The sequence below is a fragment of the Chionomys nivalis genome, chromosome 19 (assembly GCF_950005125.1).
Source record: "Chionomys nivalis chromosome 19, mChiNiv1.1, whole genome shotgun sequence".
Lineage (NCBI taxonomy): Eukaryota > Metazoa > Chordata > Mammalia > Rodentia > Cricetidae > Chionomys > Chionomys nivalis.
Genome location: NC_080104.1, coordinates 62,182,482 through 62,198,858, shown reverse-complemented (window position 1 = coordinate 62,198,858; position 16,377 = coordinate 62,182,482). Strand labels below are relative to the sequence as shown.

The window sequence follows — 16,377 nt, the reverse complement described above, 5'->3', positions numbered from 1 at the left end:
AGAACAGGCAGAGTCATTTGGCTCACGGTTGATGTCACAGGCGGAGTCATTTGGCTCACGGTTGAGAGATGAGAAGCCACAGAAGGCTCTGAGAAGTGGTAGACATCTGGGCTTCCTTCCACACGAGAGCAGCTTACACCAGGACTGCGTCCAAGAGCTGAAGATGAAGATTCCTTTTTGCCCAGAAGACATGCTACTGAGTTTTATCTCCCCCACATTCTCATTGCCCCCGAGGCCCAGTGGTTCCAGCCCCCCGGGAGTGGGGCCTTTATCTGTGTTCTGCTTCCTCCCTGGAAACACCAGGTCTCTGGAGCAGGGCAACTTGGCAGGCTCTCTCCATGGCATTCACGGTCGCCCTCCTCCTCCTGTTCTTGTGTGGGCACCCCCAGGCTGCCGCAGGTAAGGGGCAAGGGGGGAGCATCCTGCAGCTTTTTGGAAAGTTGGGAGGGGCTGCTGCTTTTCCTCCTCAGCACTTCTGAAAATGCACATGACTCAGGAAGACAGACTTCCCCTCTATGTGCTCTCTTCGCTTGCAGTCCTGGGGAGACCCAGAGGCACCATGGGCCTAGCTATGTACAGTTTCCCGTGTTTTCAAAAATGTAAGGATTAGGTCTGGGGATGTAGCTCAAAGAATGCTTGCCTAGCGTGTACAGAGGTCTCGGTTCATCTCCAGCCAAGAGTTTGATCCCTGTCACCCCAGAAACGGGTGTGCACTTGCCACCATCCCAGAATTTGAGAGGCAACAGCAAGACCAGGAGATCTGGGTAATTCTCAGCTACGCAGCTGATTTGAGGACACACAAGAGGGTCTTGCAGTGTGATTGTGATAGTGACTCTTCCAGTACACACGCTTCCGGGTGTGTCGGTGAGGGCATTTCCGGAGAGTTTTAACTGAGGAGGGAAGAGCTACCTAAAATGTCTGTGGCACCAACCAGTGGACTGGGGTCCTAGACTAGCTCAAATGGGGAAAGGACAAAGCCAGTAGAGGAGAGGTGTCCCCTTTCTCTACTCCTAAGTCCATCCAGAGGCAAGCATGTTTCTACCACCATAAATTCCCCACTACGATGGACTGTGTTCCTTAAACCATGAGCCACAGTAAACCTAAGTGGTGGTGCACACCTTTATTTATTTATTTATTTATTTATGGATTTATTTATCTACTATGTATACAACACTCCTTCCATGTATGCTTGCATGCCAGAAGAGGGCACCAGACCTCATAGATGGCTGTGAGCCACCATGTGGTTGCTGGGAACTGAACTCAGGACCTCTAGAAGAGCAGTCAGTGCTCTTAACCTCTGAGCCATCTCTCCAGCCCTGGTGCACACCTTTAATTCCAGCATTCGGGAAGCAGAGGCAGGCGGAGCTCTGTGAATTTGAGGCTAACCTGGTCTACAGAGCGAGTTCCAGGACAGACAAGGCTACACAGAGAAACACTGTCTCAAAAAAAAAAGTAAAAATAAATAAATCTTACTCCCTTAAGTTACTTTAGCTTGGTATTTTGTCAAATCAATAAGAAAACTCCCAGCAGTCCAGGTGGCCCTGAAACTCAACCCCAGCCCTGCTCCTTCCTCTGCCTCCTGCATGCTACGACCACAGGTATGTGCCACCAGCTTGCAGTTCCCCTTATTTTATTATTATGTTTGTTTTGAGACAGGACATTGCTTTATAATTGCCTTGGCTGGGGGCATGGTGAGATGGCTCAGAGGTTAAGTGCACTGGCTGCTCTTCCAGAGGTCCTGAGTTCAATTCCCAGCAACCACATGGTGGCTCACAACTATCCGTAATGATGTCTGTCACCCTCTTCTGGCGTACAGGCATACATGGAGGCAGAATGTTGTATACATAATAAATAAATAAATCTTAAAAAAAAAATATGGGGGCTGGAGAGATGGCTCAGAGGTTAAGAGCACCACCTGCTCTTCCAGAGGTCCTGAGTTCAATTCCCAGCAACCACAAAAAAAAAAAAAAAAAAAAAAAAAAAAAATTGCCGCCGAGCGGTGGTGGCGCACGCCTTTAATCCCAGCACTTGGGAGGCAGAGGCAGGCAGATCTCTGTGAGTTCTAGGCCAGCCTGGTCTACAAGAGCTAGTTCCAGGACAGGCTCCAAAGCTACAGAGAAACCCTGTCTCGAAAAGCCAAAAAAAAAAAAAAAATTGCCTTGATTGGCCTGGTACTTCTTATACAATGTAACCTCCTTCCTCAGCCTCCGAGTGCTGGTTTTACAGGCATGAGCCACCATCCCTGGCTTAGCTCCCTGTACGAAATAAAAACAGATGTTTAGATGTTAGAAGAGATAAGGACTTCCACCAACTATTGCAGCCTGTTTCTGTCCTGTCTCAGAACCTCTCGCTGGCAAGGAAAAATAGAAAGCCTTTATACTCTTTACTCTGCCTCCCCATCCCCATCCCCAGTCTTCTGGGACACCTGTATCCCAGGGTAGCCTTGAACACCTTAAGCAGCTGAGGATGACAGTGAACTTCTGATCTTCCTGTCTCTGGGTGTCTGCATCACCAGCATGCACCAGGATTGCCGGCATGCACCAGCACGTTCAGCTTATGGGTTCAGCAGTGTTGGGGACCAGGGTCAGTGCTTCACGCAATAGACAAACACTCTCCCAGCTGAGCCCTGAGCCCCATCTGCAGATAAGAGATTTTTTTTTCTTCCAGTGATGGGTATGGAACCCAAGACCTCAGGCAAGCACTTAACTAAGCTATGCCCCCAGCCCACCTCCCTTTCTGCTTAGCAGTCACTGAGAAATGAGCTTGGAGACTCAAAAGGAAAGGCAGGCAGGGGTTAGAGACAAAGTGGGGGCTTGGTGAAGGCAGGGACGGTTCTACTCTGACATCGCCGTTTCTCCACAGACAGCATCCACACCGTTTACGTCGTCTACGGGGAGTCAGTGGAGCTGCCGTGTCCTTCACCCCCTTCCCTACGTGGGGGCCAGCTCCTAACCTGGTTCCGCAGCCCTGCAGGAACCTCCTCCACCATCTTGGTGGCCCAGATCCAATTAGACAGGCCAACTCCAGATCTGAAGAAACCCGAAAATGACTCCAGGTTCAAACTCCTCGGGAACTACTCCTTATTGCTGGAGGGGCCCAAGGATGAAGATGCTGGGCGGTACTGGTGCACGGTGCTGGATCAGAACCACAAGTACCAGAACTGGAGGGTGTATGATGTCTCCGTGCTCAAAGGTAAGTGGGGCTGTAAAGTCCTCTCTGGACACTGGAGACTGGGGAAGACCACGCGAGAAACTGAGGTGTCCTCCTCTCTTGCCAGGGTCCCAGTTCTCTGTGAAGTCTCCAGACGGCCTCTCCTGCTCTGCCCTCCTGTGCGCTGTGGTCCCCACCAGGCGTCTGGATTCCGTGACCTGGCAAGAGGGGAGGAATCCTGTGAAAGGACATGCTCAGTACTTTTGGGGTGACGGGGCTGCCCTGCTGCTGGTGTGTCCTGGAGAGGGGCTTTCTGAAGCCAAGGCCCGTAAGCCGAGGAGCATTCGCTGCCTTATGCCTCAGAACAAGAGATTCAGCTTTAGCCTGGCAGGTAGGTGAGGGAGGAAATGAAGAAACAGAAAGGGGTATTCTCTGGGAACATCTTTCAAGGTTGGAAAAGGAGGCAAATTAGTCTCTATAGTGAGTTCAAAACCAGTCTGCACTGCATCATGTAACCCCATTTCTTTAAAAAAAAAAAAAAAAAGCATCTGCGGGGTGGTGGTGGCGCACACCTTTAATCCCAGCACTCAGGATTCAGAGGCAGATGGATCTCTATGAGTTTGAGGCCAGCCTGGTTTACAGAGCGAGTTCCAGGATAGCCAGGGCTGTTACACAGAGAAACTCTATCTTGAACCCCTCTCCCAAAAAAGAAGGCATCAAAATAAAAGAAATAAGCCTGTGCCTATAATCCTCTCAGGAGACAGAGGCAGTCAGTGTCTGTGAGTTCAAGGCCAACCTGGTCCACATAGCAAATTTCAGGCCAACCAGGGCTATATAGAGAGGTCCTGCGCCATCCCCCTCCACCTTGCCAGAAAAAGATAGACAAGACATCGGCCAGTATATGAGCCAAGCACGGTGGTACACCCCTGCAGTCCCAGGGATACTGAGGCAGGAGTTCCAGGACAGTCTAGACTGCGCGAGACCCTGTCTCAAACACAAACAGAAGAAACAGACTAATCTTTTATTTCTGAGGACTTTTGCATGGCAGAGAGGAAGTGTGTAGGGATTGCTGGGGCTGCTGGCTTCTGAAGAGGGGTCCCGCGTAGTGTAGAATAATGGCCTGTTGACAGGGAAGGCGGCAGCAGAAGGAGCATAACTGGCCATGTAGAGAATGAATGCTCCTAGATGGAGAATAACCCATTTGTAAGTCAGAGAGAGGAGCAAATGGCCGTTGTTTCGAGAGAAAAAGATCTTGGCAAGGCCTCGAGGATGAACACGCGAAGGGATGAACACGGGAATGAAGAAATGGAAACCGTAAAGCACGTGTATTCTTTCTTTTCCCATTTTCGTGTGTGAGACATGCATGTGCGTATGCATATCTACATAGTGTGGGAACACATACATGTGTGCGCCCATGTACATGAGTGTGCGGGCATGTGGAGGCCTGAGGTTGATGTCTGGAATCCATTGCTCTTATATCTTATTCAGTGAAGCAGTGTCTCTCAGTTCAAGCCAGAGCTGGATGATAAGGGCAGTCTCACCAACCCGCTTGCTCCGGGGACCCTGTCTCTGACTTCAGAAGCCGGAATTACAGGTGGGCTACCAAGCCCAACCAGTATTCACACGGGTTCTGGGGATTCGAACAGTCCTTACACCTGTGAGGCAACCATGCTAACCACTGAGCCGTCTCCGCAGCCCCTGTCTTTTTGATTTTTATGGTAGTATCTCTCCTCATAGACGACCAGGTTGGCCTTGAACTTCTCCCTGTTTCTTCGGCTTTGAGACAAGCTTTCACACAGCCCAGGCAGACCTCCAGCTCTGAGTGGATGATAAACTCAGTTCCTTACCTCTCACCTTCAACTCCCAGGTGCCAGGATTGCAGGCTTGCATCGTGGTGCCCAGCTGCAAATACTTAACTTTTCCTTGAAAATGTGAATCATTGTGAGGGAGGTTATGGCTGGGCTGGGCCTGGAATCAGCTGTCTCTGTGTGATGGGGAGTGACCCCTCACTGCTACTCCCTGATATTGGCTCCTGGCGTCCATAAGCAAAGTCTCAGGGGTGGTGGATGCTGCCGGCCAGGGGCTCCTGAGTATTTTCTGGTTTTTTTGTTTGTTTGTTTTTGTTTTTTTTTTTTTTTTGTTTTTTCGAGACAGGGTTTCTCTGTGGTTTTGGAGCCTGTCCTGGAACTAGCTCTTGTAGACCAGGCTGGTCTCGAACTCACAGAGATCCACCTGCCTCTGCCTCCCAAGTGCTGGGATTAAAGGCGTGCGCCACCACCGCCCGGCTTCCTGAGTATTTTCTGCAGGAAAATCCCACTAGACTGCCGGGAAGCCGCGTCTTACTCAGGGCTGCCTCTCCTGACAGCTCAAGGCAGGAGACCAGACCTTTGTGTAAGTGACATCACAGAATGATTCTGCTTCCTTCCTGAGACCCCCTCAGTGCCAGTCATTCTTGTCTTGCTGTCATGGCAGCTTCCGCAGAACCTACTCCCACTGCCTGTGTCTCCGTCCCGAGCTGGGATGTGCCCTGGTTACTGATGCTGTTGCTCACAGCAGGCCAAGGAGTCACCATCATTGCCCTCAGCATAGTGCTCTGGAGGCGGAGGGGCCAGGGGTCTCGGGACAGAGGTGAGTCTTTCCCCTGAGATGTCATCGGGTGTGAGAGAGGTTGGGCTCACATCTAGACTCTGGCCTCTGTCTGCCAGGGTGGCAAGGGACACATCTCTGAATTATCTGGTGACTTCTATATATCATACGACTTCTTTTCCCCAGAACCCTCAATTCCTCACTTCAAACCTGAAGTCCAGGTCTATGAGAACATCCATTTGGCCCACCTTAGGTAAGGAACAACTGGGCAGGGGTGGGGTGGGGTGGACGTTTACATTCCAGAGGGCCTGAGTGTGGGAAATTGTTGCCCGGAGCTAGGGTTGGATTGCAGATGGGGGTCCTGGTTCCTGAGGTGTGGTAGCTTTAACACGGCTTTTTACTTTGTAAACTCTACAGCCCACCCATCCACAAGACCAGGTGATCTTGGTGACATCTGCCTCGGAAAGCCTGACCTGCTGTCCTGTGTCTCTGGCATTTGGCACCTGAAGGACTCCCTGAAAACCTTGGCGAGGGGGTGGGGCTGAGGGCATGACTCTACTTCCTCTTGGCTTCCAACAGCCACCAAGCTGGAGGGGCCAGGAACAAAGGAAGGGAGTAACAGCATTCTGTGGTGTCACCTACGAAAAGGCGTGGTTTCCTGTCTTGAAGCAGCCGGTAGTTGAGTGACCCATAGGAAGATTTATTATGGGGTCTGAAGTCTCTGTCAAGGGCAAGAGGGACAGGGAAGCCCAGGGACTTGAGAAAAGCTGGGGCATCTGTCAGGAGAAACTGTGAGGAAAAAGTGTGTTGGGGGCAAGGAAGAGAGAGGTTGAGAGACCTGGATGCAGAGTGGGGGAAACCGGAGTCCCAAATGGGAAATTCGGGGGACAAGGAAAAGAGAAGAGTCAACAGGCCTCCTAAGTAAACCAGACTCTCTCCCCATGTTCTCACAAAGAGATGCTGAGAGGGAACAAGACCTTTAATCAGACCCCACACTTCCTCAGACGGAGAAGGAGGGAAGCAGGCCCACAGGCGGATGCCAGTCCTCAGCCCCAGCCCTCCCCTTATCCCAGGCGCACACGCATCCCTGTGGGTCTCTATCTGCAGGAGCAGCTTATCACTTCTGGCTCCCTGGGAGCTCTGCCCCAGGGGAGAGACACCCAGGGGAAGCTTACGTGTAAGGGCTGGCAGATAGCTCCGGAAGGGAGCGAGTACTTCCAATCTTCCAGAACAGAGAAGAGCTCTGGGTCGGTGAGATGGAACCGGGCCTCAGTGCTGCAAAGCAGTCACCCGGCATCCAGAAAGGAGGCCACGCCCACACAGGCATCCTTCCCAGGCGCCCTTTCGACTCTGGTCTCAAGCTTGGCTTTCTGGACTTCTCACCTGCGGCCCGCACGCTGCAGCGGTTTAGGCTCAAACGTTGGCAGGAACAGCCACACAGATGGAAACTCGGTGCGGGGCACCATTCAGGTTCCAATGTGCCAGTCCAACCCACAAGGCAGCTACAGCTCGTTCTTGTGTGTGTGAGTGTTGAAGACATATGGGCGCCCATGCAAACACACGGGTGCATGCGTGGAAGACCTCAGATGTCCTGTCTCTCCTCTCCATCTTACTCCTTGGAGGCAGGGTCTCTCACTAAACTCGGAGCTAGGCTGACGGTCAGAGAGCCCCACAGATCCTCTCATCTCTGGTACTCGTTGGCACTGGGGTTACAAGCTCTTATGTGTGGCTATACCCGGCATTTTATTTTAATTTTTAAAAGTGTTATGTGCACTGGTGTTTCGCCTGCGTGTATGTCTGTGCACCACATGGTGTGCAGTGCCTGAGGAGGCCACAAATCCCGGTGGGATTTCCCGGGACTGGAATTGCAGATGGTAGTGAACCACCATGCTGGTGCTGGGAATTGAATCTCAGGTCCCCTGCAAGAGCAGCCTGTGCTCTTAACCGAGTGATTTCTCCAGCCCTAAGAGCAGCTTTTTAAGTGGGTGCTGGCATCCAAAACCAGGTTCTTATGCCTACACATGTGCTGGTATTCCAGGAGACAGCTACTCTGCCCTGTAGAGTTCCTTCTATTTATTTATTTATTTATTTATTTATTTATTTATTTATTTATTATGTATACAATATTCTTTCTGTGTGTATGCCTGAAGGCCAGAAGAGGGCACCAGACCTCATTACAGATGGTTGTGAGCCACCATATGGTTGCTGGGAATTGAACTCAGGACCTTTGGAAGAGCAGGCAATGCTCTTAACTGTTGAGCCATCTCTCCAGCCCCCTAGAGTTCCTTCTTGAAGGGAGCCTTCATGTGTTTCATCAGCACCCCCACTACGCACGATTGAGCATTACCAGACCCACAGACAGCCCTATTACTATTTTTATATATTATTTATTTATGCCCCTATCATCTATCTATCTATCTATCTATCTATCTATCTATCTATCTATCTATCTATCTTGGTGGTGCAGGGGATTGAACCCAGGTCCTCGTGTATGGTAGGCAGGCACTCTATCATTGAGCCACACCTTTACCCAATCAATACCCTTTTATTAAATATACTCTTCATAGTTCCCCAAGGTAGCCTTCCATTCTTGAGACCCTCAGGTACCCAGTTACATCTTTCCTAACAGAACTCCACCCCTCACCAGTCCCAGTGCCACTTCTGTCCTTTTGCCTGGGACCCACAGCTCCTTGAGGGTGGCTGACCCAGGACACCTGGAGAAAAGACAGCAGGGGTTTCTTATGGGGCGAGGCTCCGGACACATGCATGCTGGGATGGGAACTCCAGCTGTAGAAATAGGGTCTTAGGAGGGGTCTGTAGAGGTGTTGTGTTCTTTATACAAAGCCACACTCTTGAGCAAGCGTGTCTCAGAAACATCTGTGCAGGGGCCCCAGGTCCACAATGACGTCGGAGTGCTGGGTTGACAGCCACGGCTCACGGGCTAGATGAAGATATGCGCAGCCCAGGCAAAGATGGCACCAAGGAGCAGGAGGGTGGCGTGGGGGCGGCTTGGGAGTCTCTGCGAGGCTGCCGTGTTGCACAGGTCCTGCTCACAGCACTTGTGGCGGAGAGCGTAGGGCTGTGACCAGTATGTGGCACGGCCCAGCAGAGGGCACTGGGTCCTAGGGAGGCAGCCTTTCCGCTCAATGACCTCATCCTCCTGATCTGTGGGACGAAGGAGGAACGCTGAGCCTGGGGGGAGGGAGACAGAGGCGAGGACCCCCCCCCCCCCCCCGAGAAGGGCCATTGGACCAGAGTCCTACCTGAGGTGCCAACACTGATGCCACACACCTCGTCTTCCTGGCACTCTGTGAGAACCGGGTTGCAGGGCTTGGCAAAGCTGCAGCTGTAACACTGGAGTCGTCCTCTGGCTGGGGAAGTGGTGAGACCTGTTGGGTCAGCAGAGGTCAACTTCGGGGAGACACAGAAGAGGGAGAGGAGAGCCGTACAATGAAAGAAGACAGGGATATAAAATAGCAAAGGGAGACAATGGCAGGCAGTCAAAGAGCCAGGCAGAAGAAAGAGGGTCACAGTAGTCAGGACAGACAGACAGGGACGGAGGCCAAGAGAAACAAGCCCACAGAGTGATGCAAAAAGCCTGACCCATGAGCAGGAAGGGGAAAGATGAAAGTTAAGTGAGAGAAAAAGGGTGCAATCGAGACGGGTCAAAGATTCAAAGGTGTAGCCGGAAGAGATAGTTACTCTCAAATGCTCCCCCACCCCCTGGCCTTTTGAGACAGAGTTTGACACAGCCCATGCTGGCCTGGGCGTCCAGCTCCTCTGGCCTCCTAGTGACTCCCTACTTCTCTTCACCTCTGTTAGCTCCCTCTCCATCCTCCATCCACAAGCGCCTGTCCCAGCCCTCTGCCCTTGAGGATTCCACAATCCACCCTTACCCAGTGCCCCAGAGAAGAACAGGATGCCGAGGAAGGCGCCCGAGGGACCCATGGCAGGACCGGCTCAGCAGTCTGGGAGAATATGATCTGTGCCCCTGTCAGAACACACCTGACCAAAGACAGGGAGGAATCTGGAAACAAACACACCTAGTGAGAGAGCCGGGGTGTGGATGCAGCAACTCTCCCTTTCCTACCCCCAGGTCTCTCACTCCTGCTCCTGCTCGCCTCGAGGGTCTCCTGTTTTCTCAGTGTTTGCTAACTCAGCCTCTGCCTGCCTAGAGTTGTGTCTGCCGCCTTCCCTCCAGTCCCCTCCCTCCAGCTCAAGCTGTTCTCGGTTCTCTTTTTCTGTCTGTCCCCTCAGAGATTGTAGGCCTCCCAAGGTCACACTCTGAGCCCTCTCATGCCCTAGATGTTAGAGTCCTGTTTGAGTGTGGTATCAACAAAGCCCACCCACCCATTCCCACACCCCACCCCACCCACAAAGCCCAGCTGCGAGCGGCCCTGCCCCACCTCACATTCCTTTGATTCACCCCCCCACCAAGCTTCCACATTGCTACCCCGTAATTAGTCCTCCTGACTTTACTACCTTGCAGAAAAGAATTAATCAGGAGCTGGGCTAGAAGGATGTCCGTCCTTCCTCTGAGAAGAAATTGGAAAAGGAAGACAGGCTAGGTTTCCAGTCTGGGAGAATGGCAGTAAGGAGCCTTAGGGAGACTGGGTGGGGACAGGGGCTGTATACGTGCAGCCTTGGAGGGCTTGTACCACTGGGCAGCCCTGGATTCCAGTTCCTGTACCAGCAAAAGAACAATTCACCCCAGAGCTGCGGTGAGGAAGAGGGTGGTAGACATCTCTGCACCTCTTTATACCCTGGAAAGGACCGAAGGCCTCAGAGATCTTTCCCTCACATGAATTCCACCAATATTTACCATATCAGAAACTACAGTGGGCCAGCGAGCTGATTCAGGAGGCAGGAGTGTTTGCTGTGTGAGCCCAGGGCGCAGGGCGAGCCCTGGGACCACATGAAGGCGGAGAGAGAAGACCAAGCGCACAAACCTGCGCTCAGCAGGACACACAAATAATAAATTAATTTAGTTAATTAATTTTTTATTTTTGTTTTTTTGAGTGGTCTGAAACTTGATTTGTAAGCCAGATTGGCCTTAAACTCACACAAGTCCATCTGTCTCTGCGCCTGCACTACCACATCTGGCTATATTTAACAATGTGTGTATGTGTCTGTGTATGCACATATGCAGGCCAATGTATGTGTGCATGTGTCTGTGTATGCACATATGCAGGCAAGGGCGGAAGCCCAGAGGCCAGAGAAGGCACTGGGGCCCCTGAAGCTGTGGTTACTGCTGTTCCTTGTGGGCACGGGGAAAAGAAGCTGATCTGAAAGACAGCAAGCAACTCACCCACTGAGTGATCTCTCCAGCCCTGAATACATTTTTGTTAAGGAAATAAAGAAGGCTGGAGAGATGGCTCAACAGTTTAGAGCATTGCTGCTCTCGCAGAGGACCCAGGTTCTAGTCCCAGCACCACATGGTGGCTCACAGCCAACTGTAGCTCCAGGTCCAGGGATTGGATGCCCTCTTCTGGCCTCCACTGGCACCAGGCATGCACGCAAGGCTCATATCTACATATAGGCAAAGCACTCACTCACATAAAGTAAATCTTAAAAAAATAATAATAAAAAAAAATTAAAACAAGAAGCCAGAAGTGACAGCACATGCCGGTGATCCCAGCACACCTGAGGCTGAGACAAGAGGATTGCCTCAAGTTTGAGGTTAGCCTGGGCTACATGCTGAGCTTCAGGCTAGCCTAGGTTATGGGTAAAAATCTGCCTCCACAAGCAAATGTGTGTGCACGCACACACACACATGCTCAGTAAATATATATAACTTAAGACAATAAAATAAATATGGCATTTAAAATTGGTATTGGAGCCAGGCATAGTGATTCACGCCTGTGATCCCAGCACTTGAGACGCCAAGGCAGGAGGACCAGAAGTTCAAAGCCAGCCCTGTCCCAAAAACAACAGCAATCAGCTAGCTACATAAATAGTCAGGTATAGTTTGATTCATTTAACAAAATAAAAACAAGCATATTATATGTAGGAAGACATAGTTTTGTGAAAAACAATAATTAGCCTCCGACCGCACAGAGAGAACGGCATTGTTTTACATTTTTGAGAATCCATTTAGCGCTGGTTATAATCAAAGGTGGCTGGGTTTTTATAACCTACTTCTGCAACTCATCTGGAACGTGGATGAAGGATGAACAAAACCAAACCCTCAGATATGGCATTGAAAGGGGAAGACCCTTGGGCGGGGTATGAAAGGGCCTTAGGGACCCCCCTTTGGGGGGAGGGTCTTCTGCTGGAACTGCTGCTGAGAAAGGAAGCCTTTGGGGCTTCAGAAGACGCTGCTCGCTGCTCAGAGTCACCCGTGGGGCCCCTCCCTGTCCCCATTGGGGCCCGGGTGTCTGCTGGGGGAGACTCTTTCCTTGCTTTTTATTGCCCTATAAAGTTCAAGGCAAGGGGGATATAAGGCGGGCAGAGTAGAGCCTGAGGGGGGGTGGGCGGGAGGGAGAGGCGCTACTGGCATAAGCAGACATGATGAACCCCCAGTTGGTCGGGATCCTGCTCTGCACCCTGCTAGGCGTTGCCTTGGGTAAGGAAGAAGCTCGTAAGCCCCTGGCACAGGCCTGTCCTTCTCTCTGCCAGGGCTCCTCTAAGGACCGGGTCAAGCACCTCTTCTTTCCTACCAGGACACCGCACACGGTGCTATGACTGCAGTGCAGGCCCAAGCAGCTCCTGTAAGCAGACCGTGATCACCTGTGGTGAGGGCGAGCGCTGCGGCTTCCTGGACCGCAAACCCCAACCCAACCCTGCACAAGTCAAGCAACGTGAGTCCTTTCTCACCCCCCCCCCCAACTTCCCGCTGCTTCCAACCAGCCCCCTCTTCAGTCCTGCAGACTACCACCCTTCCAAATTCAGTCTGGCTCTGGGCAGATGGCGCCTCTGTTGTGGCAGGGCAGTCTAACCCTACTGGTTCCTGGCACTGTGCCTTGAGCAGCCCATCTGCCTTCAGCTTTCCCCATACCCTCCATGAAGAACCTCATAGGTCCTTACGAGGGAAGAAACTGTCTTCCAAGACCAGAGTCAAAATGTTAAACCAAACTCCGAACTTTGTCAGGGACTGGCTAAGAGCTGGGGAGGGACATACGTCCGTGCGCGCATACATGAGTGAGTGCGTGCGTACTTGAAAGTGTGCGTGTGTGCGTGCCCGCATAATATTTTATTTTGAAATCATTTGGTTTAACAGAAAATTACAAAGGAAATGCAGAGCTCCTGTTTCTACCCAGCTTCTTCAAATGCTAGCATTCTATATCATTGCCAAAGTCAGAAAACGACAGCACGATACCAATTAACCTGGACTTAGATTCAGTGGGCCAAGCTCAAACAGAATACCCCATTGACTTGTTATTTATTTTAAAATAGTTATTTTGTTTGTTTGGTTTGTATTTTTGCTTAGTTGGTTGTTTGTTTGGCTGGTTGGTTGGTTGCCTGGCTGGTTGATTGGTTGCTTGGTTGGTTGTTTGTTTGGCTGGTTGGTTGGTTGTTTGGCTGGTTGGTTGGTTGCTTGGCTGGTTGGTCACTTGGCTGGTTGGTTGGTTGCCTGGCTGGTTAGTTGGTTGCTTGGCTGGTTGGTTGCCTGGCTGGCTGGCTGGTTGGTTGCTTGGCTGGCTGGCTGGTTGGTTGGTTGGTTGCTTAGCTGGTTGGTTGGTTGCTTGGTTGGTTGCTTGACTGGTTGGTTGGTTGGTTGGTTGGTTGGTTGTTTGCTTGCTTGCTTGCTTGCTTGGCTGGTTGGTTGGTTGGTTGCTTGGCTGGTTGGTTGGTTACTTGGCTGGTTGGTTAGTTGGCTGGTTGGTTGGTTGGTTGGTTGGTTAGTTGGTTGCTTGGCTGGTTGGTTGCTGTTGGTTGGTTGGAGGTTGATTGGTTGGCTGGTTGGTTGGAGACAGAATATGTGTAGTCTCGGCTGACCTGGAACTCACTACATAGACCTTGCTAGACTTGAACTCACAAACATCTGTTTCTACTTCCCAAGTGCTGAGGATAAATGCAAGTGTGAGCCACCACGCCTTACTTACAATGATTTTATTTTTTAGATTTTAAATTTTATTTCATGTGTGTGAATATTTTTCTGCATGTACCTCATGCCTTTGGAGGATGGAACAGGGGGTGAAATTCTCTGAAACTGGAATTATAGGTGATTGTGAGCCACACTGGGTCCTGGGAGCTGAATAGACTCCTCTGGAAGAGCAGCCAGTGCCCTTAACCACTGAGCCATTCCCCCAGCCCCAATTTATTATTATTAAAAGATTTATTTTATGTATGAGTGTGTCTGTCTTAGTGTATGTCACATGCATGTGGGCATTCTCAGAGGCCAGAAGAGTGTGTCAGCTTCTCTGAAGTTGGAGGTGCAGGTGCTTGTGAGCCTGATATGAGAACTCAGGTCTTCTGCAAGGGTGGCAACGCTCTCAGGCACTGGGCTCTCTCCAGATCTATATTTTTAAATTATTTTTAGGACACAATCTTTCACGTCCCAGGGTGGCCTTGAACTTGCTATGAATCCAAGGATGACCTTGAACTTCTGATCCTCCTTTCTGTATACAGCGAGTGCCGCCCATTCGTGTTTATGTTGGTATCACAGATCAAATCCAGGACTTTTGTACCCTAGGCAAGCACTTTACTAAGTGAGCTACATTCCCATCTCTGCTCTTTTGTTGGGACAGGGTCTCAATTTATAGCCCAGAGTTACCTTCAACTCAATGTGTTGGTCTTGAACTCCTGGCAATCCTCCTGCCTCAGCCTCCTGTGTTACAGGCATGCATGCATCACTATGCCTGACTTTAGTTGTATTTGCTTTGTTCACAACGACACGTTGTTTTACAGACTGTCCCTTTTGTGTTCAGCAGCAATTTTCCCATGTTGAGGCTGAGGCAGGGATGAGCCTGGGTTCTTGGAACACCATAGCATTACTGTCCTAGGTGGGCCTGTTGGCCCCAACGCCCTAGTTTGAGACAGGTGTTTTCTGAAGGGACAGAGCATCCCTTAAGTCCCTGGTAATTGCATCTGTTCTCCCGCGGAAGGCTGAGAACCCCAGTGTCGTTCTTTCTCTCAGCCTCCATGGTCTTGAGTCAGCACCACCCAGCCTGTGTGGCCACCCACCACTGCAATCAAGTGGACATAGAGTCGGTGGGCGGCGTGACCTTCACAACCCACAAAAACTGCTGCTTCGGAGACCTGTGCAACAGCGCCATGGCGAGCTCCGTGACCCCTCTCTGCGTCCTGGCTGCAGCTGTCACCGCCCTGGTCTGGCTCTTGCCAGGACTGTAGAGCGGATAGTGGGATTGAGATTAGAGACGGGACTGAGGGGGCTGAACATCTAAGGTGAGAAGATAAGCACCTCTTTATGCGCCTTTTAAATGCGTGGACTATTCTAGAGCTGACTAGTAAATTCTACCCACATTTTTGTTTGTTTGTGTTGATGACAAGGTTTCTTTATGTAGCCCTGGCTGTCCTGGAACTCACTCTGTAGACCAGGCTGGCCCCAAACTCACAGATCCACCTGCCTGTGTCTCCCGAGTGCTGGGATTAAAGGCGTGCGCCACTGCTCCCAGCGTCTATGTATCTTCTGTTGAAAAGGCTGAAGCAATAGTATGTGGGTTAACCGATTTCTAGTGTTCCCACCAACGTCTATCAGTGGACCCGTCAGCGGTCCCTATCCAATAACACCACTCAAAACAACAGGACATCTGTCCTCAGCGGCTCCTGGCACCTGCCACCAGGCCAGGGAGACTCTTCCTTCACCGTAGGGTCACCGAGTGGAAGGGCTCTGGGCTGGGTGAAGGGTTACCAGGATGCCATGACAGGCTGTCCAGGTTGCTTTTCTTTCCGTCCTTCACCACGCGGCTCCCAGCAGGACTATTTGACCTGAGAAAGGAAAACGACTAAATAACCCAGTTAGACGGGAGCAAGAGCCAGTTCTCTGTCTGTAAACACCTTTCCTGCTCTTTCTGGGGCGCCCTCAAGCTAGGCTGCACCTGCTTCTTGGCAGGGTGTAGTCTAAATTTAGGATAAGGGTTGTTTCTCCAAACACTAGCGCCAGTGTGTCGCCCTCGGTACCGGAAAGGAGGAAGGCTTGAAAAACCTGCTCTTCCGTTGGTCAGTCCGGCCCTGTGGGGAACTCCCTGGAGAACATTTAGGCAAGGAGAAGGGTGGGGCTGGGAGTGAAATTTCCAGGGAGAGGGGCCCTACACCACCACCACAACTCTCTCTCTCTCTCTCTCTCTCTCTCTCTCTCTCTTTTGTTGTACTGGCTGGCTTGGAACTTGCTATGTAGAGGTCAGACAGGCCTCAGACTCAGAGATCTTCGCCTCTCAAGTGCTGGGATTAAAAGGGTATAGAGCCACGCTTGCCTCTTGCTTTTCGAGATAGGATCAAAGCGGCTCATACTGGCCTTGAACTTGCTATTTAACCAAGGAGGGTCCTGGACTCCTGATTCTTCTGCCTCTACTGCGCAGTTGTTGAGCTCACAAAGGAAAGCCGCCACGCCCATGAGCCTGTCCACCCCTGACAATAAACACGCAGTTTACCAGACACCCACATTTATTTCTCAAGATGGACCGAGATGAGCAGAGGTTTGGATGAATCAACCCCATGCAGCGAGGTTAGCGGGTCCTT

The 16,377-nt window shown here is 51.2% G+C and overlaps 3 protein-coding genes across 3 annotated transcripts; 2 read left to right on the top strand and 1 right to left on the bottom strand.

Moving 5' to 3' along the window:
• Positions 1-123: 123 nt before the first annotated feature.
• On the top strand, positions 124-7,336 carry Ly6g6f (lymphocyte antigen 6 family member G6F). The gene is made up of 6 exons (XM_057751379.1): positions 124-399; positions 2,863-3,192; positions 3,278-3,541; positions 5,623-5,778; positions 5,923-5,989; positions 6,154-7,336. The coding sequence occupies exons 1-6, from the start codon at positions 339-341 to the stop codon at positions 6,176-6,178; spliced, it is 903 nt and encodes a 300-aa protein (XP_057607362.1). The 5' UTR covers positions 124-338; the 3' UTR covers positions 6,179-7,336.
• Positions 7,337-8,282: 946 nt separating this feature from the next.
• Positions 8,283-9,936, bottom strand: LOC130862013 (lymphocyte antigen 6G6e-like). Its single transcript, XM_057751380.1, has 3 exons — positions 9,633-9,936; positions 9,000-9,125; positions 8,283-8,901 (listed from the first exon to the last, which is right to left on the bottom strand). The coding sequence occupies exons 1-3, from the start codon at positions 9,682-9,684 to the stop codon at positions 8,678-8,680; spliced, it is 402 nt and encodes a 133-aa protein (XP_057607363.1). The 5' UTR covers positions 9,685-9,936; the 3' UTR covers positions 8,283-8,677.
• A 2,310-nt stretch (positions 9,937-12,246) lies between these two features.
• Positions 12,247-15,030, top strand: Ly6g6d (lymphocyte antigen 6 family member G6D). Its single transcript, XM_057751381.1, has 3 exons — positions 12,247-12,301; positions 12,399-12,536; positions 14,816-15,030. The coding sequence occupies exons 1-3, from the start codon at positions 12,247-12,249 to the stop codon at positions 15,028-15,030; spliced, it is 408 nt and encodes a 135-aa protein (XP_057607364.1).
• The last annotated feature ends 1,347 nt before the right edge of the window (positions 15,031-16,377 follow it).

Coding starts and splice junctions, on each gene's coding strand:
- Ly6g6f (XM_057751379.1), top strand. CDS start 339: ATGGCATTCACGGTCGCCCTCCTCCTCCTGTTCTTGTGTGGGCACCCC. Junction 3,193..3,277: donor TGATGTCTCCGTGCTCAAAG/GTAAGTGGGGCT, acceptor CTCTCTTGCCAG/GGTCCCAGTTCTCTGTGAAG. Junction 5,990..6,153: donor ATCCATTTGGCCCACCTTAG/GTAAGGAACAAC, acceptor TAAACTCTACAG/CCCACCCATCCACAAGACCA.
- LOC130862013 (XM_057751380.1), bottom strand. CDS start 9,684: ATGGGTCCCTCGGGCGCCTTCCTCGGCATCCTGTTCTTCTCTGGGGCA. Junction 9,126..9,632: donor GTTCTTCTCTGGGGCACTGG/GTAAGGGTGGAT, acceptor CTGACCCAACAG/GTCTCACCACTTCCCCAGCC. Junction 8,902..8,999: donor CATCAGTGTTGGCACCTCAG/GTAGGACTCTGG, acceptor TTCGTCCCACAG/ATCAGGAGGATGAGGTCATT.
- Ly6g6d (XM_057751381.1), top strand. CDS start 12,247: ATGAACCCCCAGTTGGTCGGGATCCTGCTCTGCACCCTGCTAGGCGTT. Junction 12,302..12,398: donor CCTGCTAGGCGTTGCCTTGG/GTAAGGAAGAAG, acceptor CTTTCCTACCAG/GACACCGCACACGGTGCTAT. Junction 12,537..14,815: donor CCCTGCACAAGTCAAGCAAC/GTGAGTCCTTTC, acceptor TCTTTCTCTCAG/CCTCCATGGTCTTGAGTCAG.